The 12,823-nt window shown below is 42.8% G+C and overlaps 1 protein-coding gene across 3 annotated transcripts in view; it reads left to right on the top strand.

Moving 5' to 3' along the window:
* NAA35 (N-alpha-acetyltransferase 35, NatC auxiliary subunit) overlaps nucleotides 1-12,823 on the top strand; it is a 34,623-nt gene that overhangs the window by 16,752 nt on the left and 5,048 nt on the right. For all 3 annotated transcript variants that reach the window (XM_066616619.1, XM_066616618.1, XM_066616620.1), the window contains exons 12-19: nucleotides 1,912-2,090; nucleotides 6,799-6,858; nucleotides 6,946-7,052; nucleotides 8,205-8,271; nucleotides 10,003-10,101; nucleotides 10,988-11,166; nucleotides 11,457-11,593; nucleotides 12,415-12,482. In XM_066616619.1, the coding sequence (XP_066472716.1) occupies nucleotides 1,912-2,090; nucleotides 6,799-6,858; nucleotides 6,946-7,052; nucleotides 8,205-8,271; nucleotides 10,003-10,101; nucleotides 10,988-11,166; nucleotides 11,457-11,593; nucleotides 12,415-12,482 (896 nt within the window). The remainder of the gene's footprint in view (nucleotides 1-1,911; nucleotides 2,091-6,798; nucleotides 6,859-6,945; nucleotides 7,053-8,204; nucleotides 8,272-10,002; nucleotides 10,102-10,987; nucleotides 11,167-11,456; nucleotides 11,594-12,414; nucleotides 12,483-12,823) is intronic.

Here is a 12,823-nt window from a genome sequence, read left to right as displayed (position 1 = left end):
TTTATTGCATTTAGTTAAAATATTTATATGCTGCCTTTCCTGGCTCTCAGTATGCAATAAGATGCTAATTAAACATAAAAATATGTAATAAAAACAGGCAACCAAATGTTGCAGCCAGATAATAAAACTTAGGGCAGCCTCCTAGTACATCAGCCTCCAAAAGCCACACTAAATTAGCATATTTGAGGATTTACGTATATCTTGCTTTTTTTGTAAAAATGTGTCTCAGGTCAGCTAACAATATAGAACCATAAAGAAAATGCTTTGAATTATAAATATAAATAACAGAAGAGCATGAAAAACAAAAGCAGAAACAGATAAAACCAGGTACAATAATTCTTCATTATACGAGGAATCACTTTACAAGATTACACTATGAGGTGTACAAATTCATAGCTGTAAATTCACTACCATGAGCATAATTTCATATGCAAAATTTCAGCTCATAAAGCTTTGGTTCACATGCAGTAAGCAGTACAACATGCAGTTTCCATACTCTATGCCTGAAACATTCAGGGAGCTAAGCGTATTTCTTGTATCTTCCCAAATGACAGCATGAGTTCCCCACATGCTTCCTTCATAGCACATGGGAACTGCACACCCCACTGTTTTTTGTTTGTGTCCGTTGTGCATTGTGTCTTGTGCTAACTGAAACCAATGTCCGATGCCATACTTTTGCAGAGGACCAAGGTAGCTACTGTCTGGTGTGTGCTAGCTTATTACTACTGGCAGTTCAATCCTGTCTAAACCTCTCCACCGCTGCAGTTGCACCACCAGAGTGTGCACTGCATCGGGTGGGGGGGGGCCATCCCAGAGGTCTCCTCCAGGTAAGGGAACATTTTATTCTCTTGCCTGGAGATAAGCCTCCACTGCCTGAATGGACTCAGACCTGTGCCAATAATCTTGTTGGTGCATGTCTGAGTGGACCCAGGGATGGGGATAGAATCTCAGTGGTACTGCCAATACCACACATCCCTCCTCACCCTGGTATCCACCTCGTTCTGCCTACTCCACATGCCAACTTAACTGCACTGGGGCTTTTCCTGGGTCTTCTGGTGCACGGCTGCAGTCTCCTGCTACTTCCAGCAGCAGCCCAGCTGTGCTGAATGGCTGTTTCCACTTGCAAAGTTGCAGTTTGTCAGAATGTATGTTAGGTGGCATTGCTGCCCAATAGGATTGGGCCCTAAGGTACTTTAAGGTAATTATGCAAATTGTTGAGTAGGAATTGTATTGTTTTAATAATTAGGTATTTTTCTGTGCTTTATTTGGTTTTTGTGGATGAATTTTTGTGCTCAGGAACTGATCAGAAATTATAACACGGAATCCTTTGGGAAAAGCACTTTCAGAGTCTTACAATCTGATCCTAACTGGGCGTTTATGACAGCAGAATAGAGTTCTGCTGTAAAAAATGGCCATACAGTGGTGTGCAGTTGTTGGACCCAACTACCTCTGCCACCGAAGATCATCCAGGATTGAGGGGTGGCAGGCAAGGATTGGGGCCTCGGGAAATACAGCAGGGGTGGGCAGAGGGTGGATAATTGGCAGCAAAGACTGCAGATATCCTCTGCTCTGTTTGTTGTTGACCTGCCCCCTTGGCTGTACTCATACTTGCTCCTGTTAAAGAGGTGATGTATGTCTGAGTAGACCCATAAGGGCCCATGGGAGAACAGAGTAGAGTATGTAGTCGAAACATTTACTTGCCTCTAAAACCCCCCCCCCCACCTGCAGGATGCAGCAGGGTCTGTGCCAGTGTCACTGTGTACCCTATGGGCAGACACTAGGATTGGCTCTGTAGTACTAAGCAGTTTTAAAAGAACAAGTGTAAGTTTATATAATGAGAAATTACTTTAGTAGTTTGTGATGTACAACTTAATGGAAGTTAATGGTAACTGAACACTTAACTCTTTTTAGATCACCCAATTATGATGGGTTTTGAGCCCCTTGTTAATCAGAGATTGCTTCCTCCAACTTTTCCTCGATATGCAAAAATTATTAAAAGAGAAGAAATGGTCAACTATTTTTCAAAACTTATAGACCGAATAAAAACTGTGTGTGAAGTAGTCAATTTAACAAATTTGCACTGCATACTGGTAAGTATCAATAGTCTTACTTGTTTTATTCATACAGTTATAAGGACATCTTTTCATAAGCAGTGGTATTAGTTATATAATCGCTCCTTGGTCTTAGGTATGGGCTTATGTCTAAAAAATGATTTTTGAGTTTCTTCTGTTTCATGTTGTTAAAGGGACAAATAGGGATAATGTGAAGAAAACGCAGGAGATCTAGCAGGGGCATGCTATGATATGGAAAAGCTGTGGTGGTTCTGAATTGCTGTATGAGTTCTGCAAGGGACTGGATGGGGGCTAGCAAACAGCAACTAAATCCAGACAAGACAGGTGTTACTGATTAGTAGGAGAGTGCATTGGGGGTAACATGAAATAGGGCCTGTTTGGTTGTGACCTTAAAACTGTGGAACTGTCTGTTCCTGAAGATTCTTTTGACCCCCTTCCCCCCACTATTGCCATTTCAGCATCTGGCTATGGTTTTTCACCAAGTGCTTTAGTGAGAAAAATTGTCCCTTTTTGCTGAGTTGAATGATTCATTGATAGTTCCATTATGGTTTGTTCCCTTGACCCTTGACATGTTTTACATAAGAACATAAGAACAGCCCCACTGGATCAGGCCATAGGCCCATCTAGTCCAGCTTCCTGTATCTCACAGCGGCCCACCAAATGCCCCAGGGAGCACACCAGATAACAAGAGACCTCATCCTGGTGCCCTCCCCTACATCTGGCATTCTGACTTAACCCATTTCTAAAATCAGGAGGTTGCGCATACACATCATGGCTTGTACCCCATAATGGATTTTTCCTCCAGAAACTCGTCCAATCCCCTTTTAAAGGCATCTAGGCTAGACGCCAGCACCACATCCTGTGGCAAGGAGTTCCACAGACCGACCACGCGCTGAGTAAAGAAATATTTTCTTTTGTCTGTCCTAACCCGCCCAACACTCAATTTTAGTGGATGTCCCCTGGTTCTGGTATTATGTGAGAGTGTAAAGAGCATCTCCCTATCCACTCTGTCCATCCCCTGCATAATTTTGTATGTCTCAATCATGTCCCCCCTCAAGCGTCTCTTTTCTAGGCTGAAGAGGCCCAAACGCCGTAGCCTTTCCTCATAAGGAAGGTGCCCCAGCCCCGTAATCATCTTAGTCGCTCTCTTTTGCACCTTTTCCATTTCCACTATGTCTTTCTTGAGATGCGGCGACCAGAACTGGACACAATACTCCAGGTGTGGCCTTACCATAGATTTGTACAATGGCATTATAATACTAACCGTTTTGTTCTCAATACCCTTCCTAATGATCCCAAGCATAGAATTGGCCTTCTTCACTGCCGCCGCACATTGGGTCGACACTTTCATCGACCTGTCCACCACCACCCCAAGATCTCTCTCCTGATCTGTCACAGACAGCTCAGAACCCATCAGCCTATATGTGAAGTTTTGATTTTTTGCCCCAATGTGCATGACTTTACACTTACTGACATTGAAGCGCATCTGCCATTTTGCTGCCCATTCTGCCAGTCTGGAGAGATCCTTCTGGAGCTCCTCACAATCACTTCTGGTCTTTACCACTCGGAAAAGTTTGGTGTCGTCTGCAAACTTAGCCACTTCACTGCTCAACCCTGTCTCCAGGTCATTTATGAAGAGGTTGAAAAGCACCGGTCCCAGGACAGATCCTTGGGGCACACCGCTTTTCACCTCTCTCCATTGTGAAAATTGCCCATTGACACCCACTCTCTGCTTCCTGGCCTCCAACCAGTTCTCAATCCAGGAGAGGACCTGTCCTCTAATTCCCTGACTGTGGAGTTTTTTCAGTAGCCTTTGGTGAGGGACCGTGTCAAACGCCTTCTGAAAGTCCAGATATATAATGTCCACGGGTTCTCCCGCATCCACATGCCTGTTGACCTTTTCAAAGAATTCTATAAGGTTCGTGAGGCAAGACTTACCCTTACAGAAGCCATGCTGACTCTCCCTCAGCAAGGCCTGTTCGTCTATGTGTTTTGAGATCCTATCTTTGATGAGGCATTCCACCATCTTACACGGTATGGATGTTAGGCTGACCGGCCTATAGTTTCCCGGGTCCCCCCTCTTTCCCTTTTTAAAAATAGGCGTGACATTTGCTATCCTCCAATCTTCTGGCACCGTGGCCGTTTTGAGGGACAAGTTGCATACCTTAGTCAAGAGATCTGCAACTTCATTCTTCAATTCCTTAATAACCCTTGGGTGTATGCCATCAGGGCCCGGTGACTTATTGATCTTTAATTTATCAATGAGGTCTGAAACATCTTCTCTTTTAACCTCTATCTGACTTAACTCCTCGGTCAGGAGGGGCCGTTCGGGCAGCGGTATCTGCCCGAGGTCTTCTGCCGTGAAGACAGATGCAAAGAACTCATTTAATTTCTCTGCCATCTCTAAGTCTCCTTTTATCTCCCCTTTCCCTCCCTCACCATCCAGAGGGCCAACCGCTTCTCTGGCGGGTTTCCTGCTTCTAACATATTTGAAGAAGCTTTTATTATTCCCCTTAATGTTGCTGGCCATGCGTTCCTCATAGTCTCGCTTGGCCTCCCCTATCACCTTCTTACATTTCTTTTGCCACAGTTTATGTTCCTTTTTATTCTCTTCATTAGGGCAAGACTTCCATTTACGGAAGGAAGCTTCCTTGCCCTTCACAGCCTCTCTAACTTGGCTGGTTAGCCATGTGGGCACTCTCCTGGATTTAGTGGAACCCTTCTTTCTTTGCGGTATACGCCTCTGCTGGGCCTCTATTACTGTTGTTTTAAGCAACCTCCATGCACTCTGGAGAGACTGGACTCTTTTTACCCTCCCTTTCAACCTCCTTCTAACCAGCCTCCTCATTTGAGGGAAGTCCGCCCGTCGGAAGTCAAGGGTTTTTGTTAGAGATTTGCCTGGTATTTTTCCCCCAACGTGCACGTCAAAACGGATTGCAGCATGATCACTGTTCCCCAATGGCTCAGTAACGTTTACATCTCTAACCAGGTCCTGCGTACCGCACAAAATTAAATCCAGAGTCACCTGTCCTCTGGTGGGCTCTGTGACTAGCTGATCTAAGCCACAGTCATTTAGCACGTCAAGAAATCCGGTTTCCTTATTGTGACCAGAACACAAATTGACCCAGTCAATATGAGGATAATTGAAGTCCCCCATGATTACAACCCTGTCCTTCCTTGTCACCTCCCTGATCTGTTTCCTCATTTCAAGGTCCCCATCAGATTTCTGGTCTGGAGGACGATAGCACGCCCCCAGTATTACATCGCTGCACAAGCTTGGTAATTTAACCCACAGAGATTCTACGGTGGAGTCGGACCCACCTTCAATCTCTACTTTGCTGGATTCTATCCCTTCCTTAACATAGAGGGCCACCCCACCTCCAACACGCCCCTGCCTGTCCCTCCTGTAGAGTTTATAGCCCGGGATTGCGGTATCCCACTGATTCTCCGCATTCCACCAGGTTTCCGTTACGCCCACTATGTCAATATTTTCCCTTGTCACCAGACATTCCAGTTCTCCCACCTTTGCTCGTAGACTTCGGGCATTCGCATAAAAGCATTTATACACGGAATGCCCCAGGATGGGCTGCTTATTCGCTCCTTTGTCCCCGCATCCTCTCATTGTGCCAAACCGTCTATCACATCCCATCACCCTACCTTTCCCAATTTCTTCTCCTACCCTGCCTTTGTCTTGTTGTTCTCTAACCTCCCCATCCTCATCCCATAGGGATGAGGAGTCCCGAACCGGATGCCCCTCGGCTCCTGTCGGCCTTCCCCCAGGGATCAGTTTAAAAGCTGCTCTGCCACCTTTTTAATGTTATGCGCCAGCAGTCTGGTTCCATTCTGGTTCAAATGGAGCCCGTCCCTCTTGTACAGGCCCCGCTTGTCCCAAAACGTTCCCCAGTGCCTAACAAATCTAAACCCCTCCTCCCTACACCACCGTCTCATCCACGCATTGAGACCCCTGATCTCCGCCTGCCTAGCTGGCCCTGCGCGTGGAACAGGTAGCACTTCAGAGAATGCTACCTTTGAGGTCCTGGCTTTCAGCTTCCTGCCTAAAAGCCTAAATTTGGGCTCCAGGACCTCCCAGCTACACTTGCCCACATCGTTGGTGCCGACATGCACCACAGCCGCTACCTCTCCCCCAGCACTGTCTACCAGCCTGTCTAGACGAGAAGTGATGTCCGCAACCTTCGCACCAGGCAGGCAAGTCACCATGCGGTCCTCACATCCGTCGCAAACCCCCCTCTCTATGTTTCTAATAATCGAATCCCCCACTACAAGAAGCCCCCGACCCCCCTCCCGCCGAGGAGTATGTACATTTGTTGTACATTTTGTATGTACATTTGTTGTTTTTATGGCTTACATATTATTATGTGAACCACCTAGGGGGTCAAATAGAGGGATAGAAGTATCTAACATTGCACCCTAAAATCTCAGCCATCAAGGGGTTTCATGTAGGTGTTAAGCGTGAAGAGGGAACAGGATGGAATCCTTGTGGAACACATAGCCAAAGAATTGAGCAGGTGTTTCCCAGCACTTCCTTCTGGAACTGTCCCTCCAGTAAAAACCAGAACCAGCTCAAAACAGTGCTGTGTTTTGAGGTTTATTTTCATGTAGTTCCCATCAACTCCAGAGCTGAATTTTATTTCTGACTGATGTATATTCAGCCTTGTTTGTATAGTCTTAACCATAGGGTTTCTTTCTCATTCTGTTTGTAAATTAGGATTTTTTCTGTGAATTTAGTGAACAGTCACCTTGTGTTCTTTCAAGATCACTGTTACAGGCAAGTAGGAGACATCTTATAGAGTAAAATGTTTTTAAGTGTTTGGTTCATAATTGGATGGAGTAATAAAACATCTATTTCTTTCAGACTACTTTTCTTGTGGATAACAAAAAGGTATTTGGTACTCATCTCATGCAAGATATGGTAAAGGATGCCTTGAGATCTTTTGTCAGTCCTCCAGTACTTTCTCCAAAGTGAGTTGTGCAGTCTGCTTTTGGTATTTATTTTCATATTTAATGCATCTTTCTGTATTTAACAAACACACACAAGCAGCCTACTTTTGATTCTCCATATATGCAACACATTGCAGGACTGGGACAGCTGAACGTTGTTCATGAGCCTGCACTTTGCAAACGTATTCTTTGTTGGCTAGGGTACTAGTCTGCAGCTTGAATTCAACATCCTTATTTGTTGCAAACTTCATACATGGCTGTTGACAAATCCCTCTGTCTCTTTCTACTCAAGTGGTCAGTTGCTGAAAATATTTATGTTTCTCATCAGAGTACTTAAGCATGGCTATGGTGAAACCTATGGGATACAGGAATTTGGAAATATGGTTGCAAAGCACAAAAATGTTTTAAGATGTAAGCACTACTAAAAGCACTTGACCACCAAACTGATTTTAGAAAATATTTCCACATTCAAGATACAGGTCCAACCTATTTATACACGGATTTGACTCAACACGAATGGCCCCTGCAAATGAGAAGGAATGTGCTGATCCCTAGAGAAGGGGAAAAATGCACCCCTTTAAAATCAGATTTAAAAAACTGAACAGTTCTTTAACAATAGCCTCCTTAATGAGAGGGGGAGGCAGCTTACTGACAATCCATCAGTCCTTCTCTCTCCAGCAGGCCCCTCCCTTCCCCCTGAGCACGTGAAAGAAAGGTGATCGCTTTGCATTGGTGAAGGGAGGGACTGAGTGAAGCGCCTTTGTAAGCGCTTGGAGGAGGAGTGATTGATGGATTGTTGTCTTAATGACTCATCTTACATCACAAAGGTAAGCAAGGCTGTTTTTAAATAACCGGAGCAAAGAAACTTTGTTTTTTAAATTGATTTGTTATAGTGCGTTTTTGCCATCCACGTGAGTGCTTGGAATGAAACCTGCACAAATAATGAGACTCAACCTGTACAGTGTTGAACACTTTGTCAGAAAGAGACCACCAATAGGTGAAATCTTGTACTGATGCCAATATTTTAGTTTTAGATCACCTTGGAACTGCACCTCTGGCCTCTGGGAATCAATATGACATAACCTTAGCTTTGATTCCAAGACACATCCTTCTCTCTAAGACAGTGCAGGTCTGTCTCATTTTCATTTAAAATATTTTTGTCCATTCTTACAGGTGTTGTCTTTATAACAACCACCAGGCGAAGGACTACATTGACTCCTTTGTCACACACTGTGTTCGAGTGAGTATTTACATAAAATTTAAATAAAGATTTTGACACTAAGTAGGCACCTGCTTTCACAATTTGGAATATTGTTTGTATGACACAAAAAGTGTTAACATTCTATGTACATACTGTGAAGGAGAAACTTGTCCTTTCCCCTCTTCTATAGGTTGATCTGACACTAAGAGTTTTCCTCCTCCTCCTAGAGAAGACTTGGAAGAGATCAGAATATCTTTCTTCTTCATGGTCTCTGTGCAGTCACATATAGGTTCTGCACATGTGCAGAGCCAACTTCAGAAACTTCCAGAGCATTGAGTATTCTATCCCAGAGCTTGAGTGAGGAACCTTGTGCTTGGTTGTGTGCCTCAAATAAGAGAAGATGCCTAAACCCTCAGTTCCTTTTCAACTACTACTGAAGCCACTTTATGAGGAGCACTTTGTCCCTCTTACACATGCAACAGACTTTATCAAGTTTCATCTTTATTGTACATATTAGTAGTGGTTTTACAAAAATATGTTTCAGATAACAGGGAACCTCATTTCATCATATGGAAGCAAGCTCACGTTTTTTTAAAAAGTGTTGCTGCCATAGGGCAAAGTTCCCTTGCACTACTGGACACAGCACCTGTTTTCTCATGGACACCTGCATCCACTGTAAAAAGTTCTCTAAACAAGATTGAGTTAGGGGCTTCAACTCAGATCTGTACTTAGGGAGACTACCTTAGCTCCACAACTGTCATTTTATCAGCCCTGTCATCATGCCTCTTCCTCTCTCTACACCATCAACCTTCATAAAGCACTATATTACGAACAAGAGATTGGAAGTTGTTGCCTATTCAAGTACTCTGTTCTGCATAGCATCTTTCATGACTGACCTGCACCTGACCTATTGCCTCCAGGTAAGGGAGAAAGCTACTTAGTGACTACCACATGTGACTGCACAGAGACTTGTAAGGAAGACAAATTACTTGCCTACAGTTCTTCACCTGTTCATCTGTGCAGACACACAACCCACCCAACCATCTCCCCTGTAGGTTTAGCTCCAACAGTTGGAGCTCCTGTTCAGTAGGACAACTTGTGTCAGGATACAGTCCTCAAAAGAACCAAAGAATTGGGCATTCTACTAGTGCTTGAGATACACAATCAGGCACAATCTCCCCACTAGATTGTAGAGGCAAACTGCTTGACAAAGCTCTAGGAGCGTCTGAGGTTGGCTCGACTCTACTTTTGTGCAGAACTTGACCTGCTGCCCAGATGATCATTCAAAGAAGTATAATTACCACTAAGGAACTTGTTCTTTCACAAAATATAAATTGGAAAGCACTCTAAATAGAAGATGGTGTCTCAACATTTCTAGCTTAAAAGCACTAATGGCAAGCTTTTACTTTGCTAGAGGTGCTGTATCCTGAATAAGTGAATAAGAACTGAACACAAGGGAATAAGAAAGTTTGTGTCCAGTTCTTAGATATAACAGCATTCAAAGCTCCATCTTTGAAAAGAAATGACATCATATTGAAAATGCTTGTTTCAGTACCAAGCTGAATGTGTTTGTGCTCAGGTATTGCGCGCTCTGCTGCTTGATCAGATTTTCAGTCTCTGTAAGATTCAAGACTATCATTGATATTCACAGCACAGTGCCAGCCTACTTCTGTTTACTTAAGATAGGTTTGAAGAGCTAATAAAAATCTGGATTATAAAAGTTAAAATGTTGGAAGTGTAAAAAATGATCAACAATCCTTTTTTTTCCAGCCATTCTGTAGTTTGATTCAGATTCATGGTCATAATAGGGCTCGTCAGAGAGATAAACTTGGTCATATTCTTGAAGAATTTGCCACTCTGCAGGATGAGGTAAATTACTGGGCAGACAGAGAATATTGCACACATTTTTAATGTCCTGAGAACTGCTTACAAGCCATTAATGTCCTGAGAACTGCTTACGGGGTACAAGCCATTACGGGGTACAAGCCATGATGTGTATGCGTAACCTCCTGATTTTAGAAATGGGTTATGTCAGAATGCCAGATGCAAGGGAGGGCACCAGGATGAGGTCTCTTGTTATCTGGTGTGCTCCCTGGGGCATTTGGTGGGCCGCTGTGAGATACAGGAAGCTGGACTAGATGGGCCTATGGCCTGATCCAGTGGGGCTGCTAGGTTACAAATGTTTAAGCTGTAGTCAGACTTGAAATCTGAATTGGGGTTTCTAACAGTTAACACGTATGGTGTTTTGTAATGGGTGAGCTCACATTAGATAGTTCGGCTTATTTCAGAAACAATTTCCCGATTATTTGGGAAGCAGCTTGGCATGTTTTCCAGGCAATCTAAATTTGGAAATAAGCTCCCTGGAGTTCTCATGATTGTTATGCTGTGTTTATTGACAAAATTGTTTTGCAGATTTCTAGTGACTTGTTTTATTAGTTAAAGATGCTGATAGAATTATAAGGCATGTTCATATATAACACAGGATTAGAAGGAGGAAAGATTTTAATTCAAATCTCTAGATCACCAATGTTATTAATATATCTAAGAAATAATATTTTGGGATATGGACCTTCTGAGAAACAGAATGCCTACCTTGATAACAATGTGTAATTTCAGGCTAAATTAAAATAGTTGAATCATGACGTTCTCTTCTGGATCTTTTCATTAATCTTCCTGTTATATGAAAATGTGACAGATTTGTCTAAATGTGCAGATATGGTTATTTGCATTGGGAACTCTGCTTTGTTCCTGTTAGGCAGAGAAAGTGGATGCAGCACTTCACAGTATGCTACTGAAACAAGAACCTCAAAGACAACATTTGGCATGCTTGGGCACATGGGTCCTCTACCACAACCTTCGCATCATGATACAGTATCTTCTGAGTGGATTTGAATTGGAGCTGTACAGTATGCATGAATATTATTACATATATTGGTAAGAGGGTTAAGTTGCTTAAAAGCAGGGAGTTCTTTCCAGAATCGTGTTGTAAAGTAGTCATGTGCCTGCATTGTACATGTGTATTAGATGGACAGCTGTATATACAGTGGGACAGCTGTATATGCGGATTCAAGACCTACGGATTTCACTATCCGCAGGTCTCTAACCTGCTGGGTTGGCCCCCCTGGATCCTCCAGAGGTGACCAGAGGTACTCTCCAGTCACCTCTGGAGTGTGTTCTGAGGTCTGTGGAAGATGTTCCTAAAGGTAGTTCTCTTTCAATTCTAGGTATCTCTCAGAGTTTCTCTATGCTTGGCTAATGTCAACTCTCAGTCGTGCTGATAGCTCTCAAATGGCTGAAGAAAGAATAATAGAAGAGCAGCAGAAAGGTCGGAGTAATAAAAAAACAAAGAAAAAGAAAAAAGGTATAGATGCTTTTCAAATATCTTGAAGCTGATTTTGTCTGACCTGGAGTCTTCTGTTGGCACATCTGAACTTAATGGTTGTATTACGATGCTCAGTTTCGTGCAGCCATCTAAAATTAGGTATTTGTACTATAGGTATGTAAATGCAGTTACCTTAATAATTTATAAACCTGCTGTCTGAGCCTAAACATACATTCATTGAACATTTTAAATTGGAGACCAAGAGGATTGTTGCATATGATAAACTTTGCATATTAAAAACTTGTTGCATATTAAAAACTTGTTGTTGCCAAACTGAATGTAATCTTAATTCTTTACATTGTTTCCCTGATTTGGCAGTCTGTTTTTCTTTTCACTCATCACACTTTTCCATTCAGCAACTACTCTGGTCTTATCTTGCTATACAATTCCTAGTTTTAACTATTACCCCAGTTCAGTTTGTGCTTGTAAATAGTGCATTGGTGTGTGTGTTTTTTTTTTGTGTGTGCTAGTATATGCTAGATTATTGCAATTTGGTACTACATAAAAATCAACCTTTTTATATGGATAAAATTTTCATCTGCACCCTGGGGAAATCTTCATACAAATCCTGTTCCTCAGCATGGTAATGTGCCTTGCACTCGCTGCAAATTGGTTCTGTGCGGAGGAGAGCTCCCAATACTGAACATTTTATGATCAACTAGAAGTGTCAGTGTTACTTGCAAGAGAGACTTGGGGAATGCAAAATCTGTCTTATTTGTTAACTTACAATGTTTCTTGATATCGGTGAAAATGGCATTAATAACTTCATGGTAAAGTATTTTTATGCATGAAATTTGCAGCTCGTCCTCTGAGCAGAGAGATCACCATGAGTCAAGCCTATCAAAACATGTGTGCTGGGATGTACAAGGTGATATATAATGGACTGTTGTAAAACAAGTGCTTGGGAAAAGGGTACCTCAACCTTCAGGAGCATCTTTGGGGTGGCTTGGACAGCTGATGGTGGAGGGGGCAGGAGAGATCCCTTGCATGAGCATTCTGTTCATCCCTAATCCTGTGTGATGGATGTGGCCTGTGAATTGCCAGAATGTTGTAATCAGTTTGACCCACTATTAAAGATATGTAGGTCACATTGCCGCTGAGAGTAGTGACGGACAAATAAAATGCAGACACATGAAGTGTTCACTACATGTTGGCTTTATTTACTTTTAATCTGTCATTTTTGTCTGTGTATCAGGACTTCTGTTGCTA

The sequence above is a fragment of the Tiliqua scincoides genome, chromosome 2 (genome assembly GCF_035046505.1).
Source record: "Tiliqua scincoides isolate rTilSci1 chromosome 2, rTilSci1.hap2, whole genome shotgun sequence".
Taxonomy (NCBI): Eukaryota; Metazoa; Chordata; class Lepidosauria; order Squamata; family Scincidae; genus Tiliqua; species Tiliqua scincoides.
The sequence above is the reverse complement of the archived record's forward strand: the minus strand, read 5'-3'. Positions and strand labels throughout refer to the sequence as shown.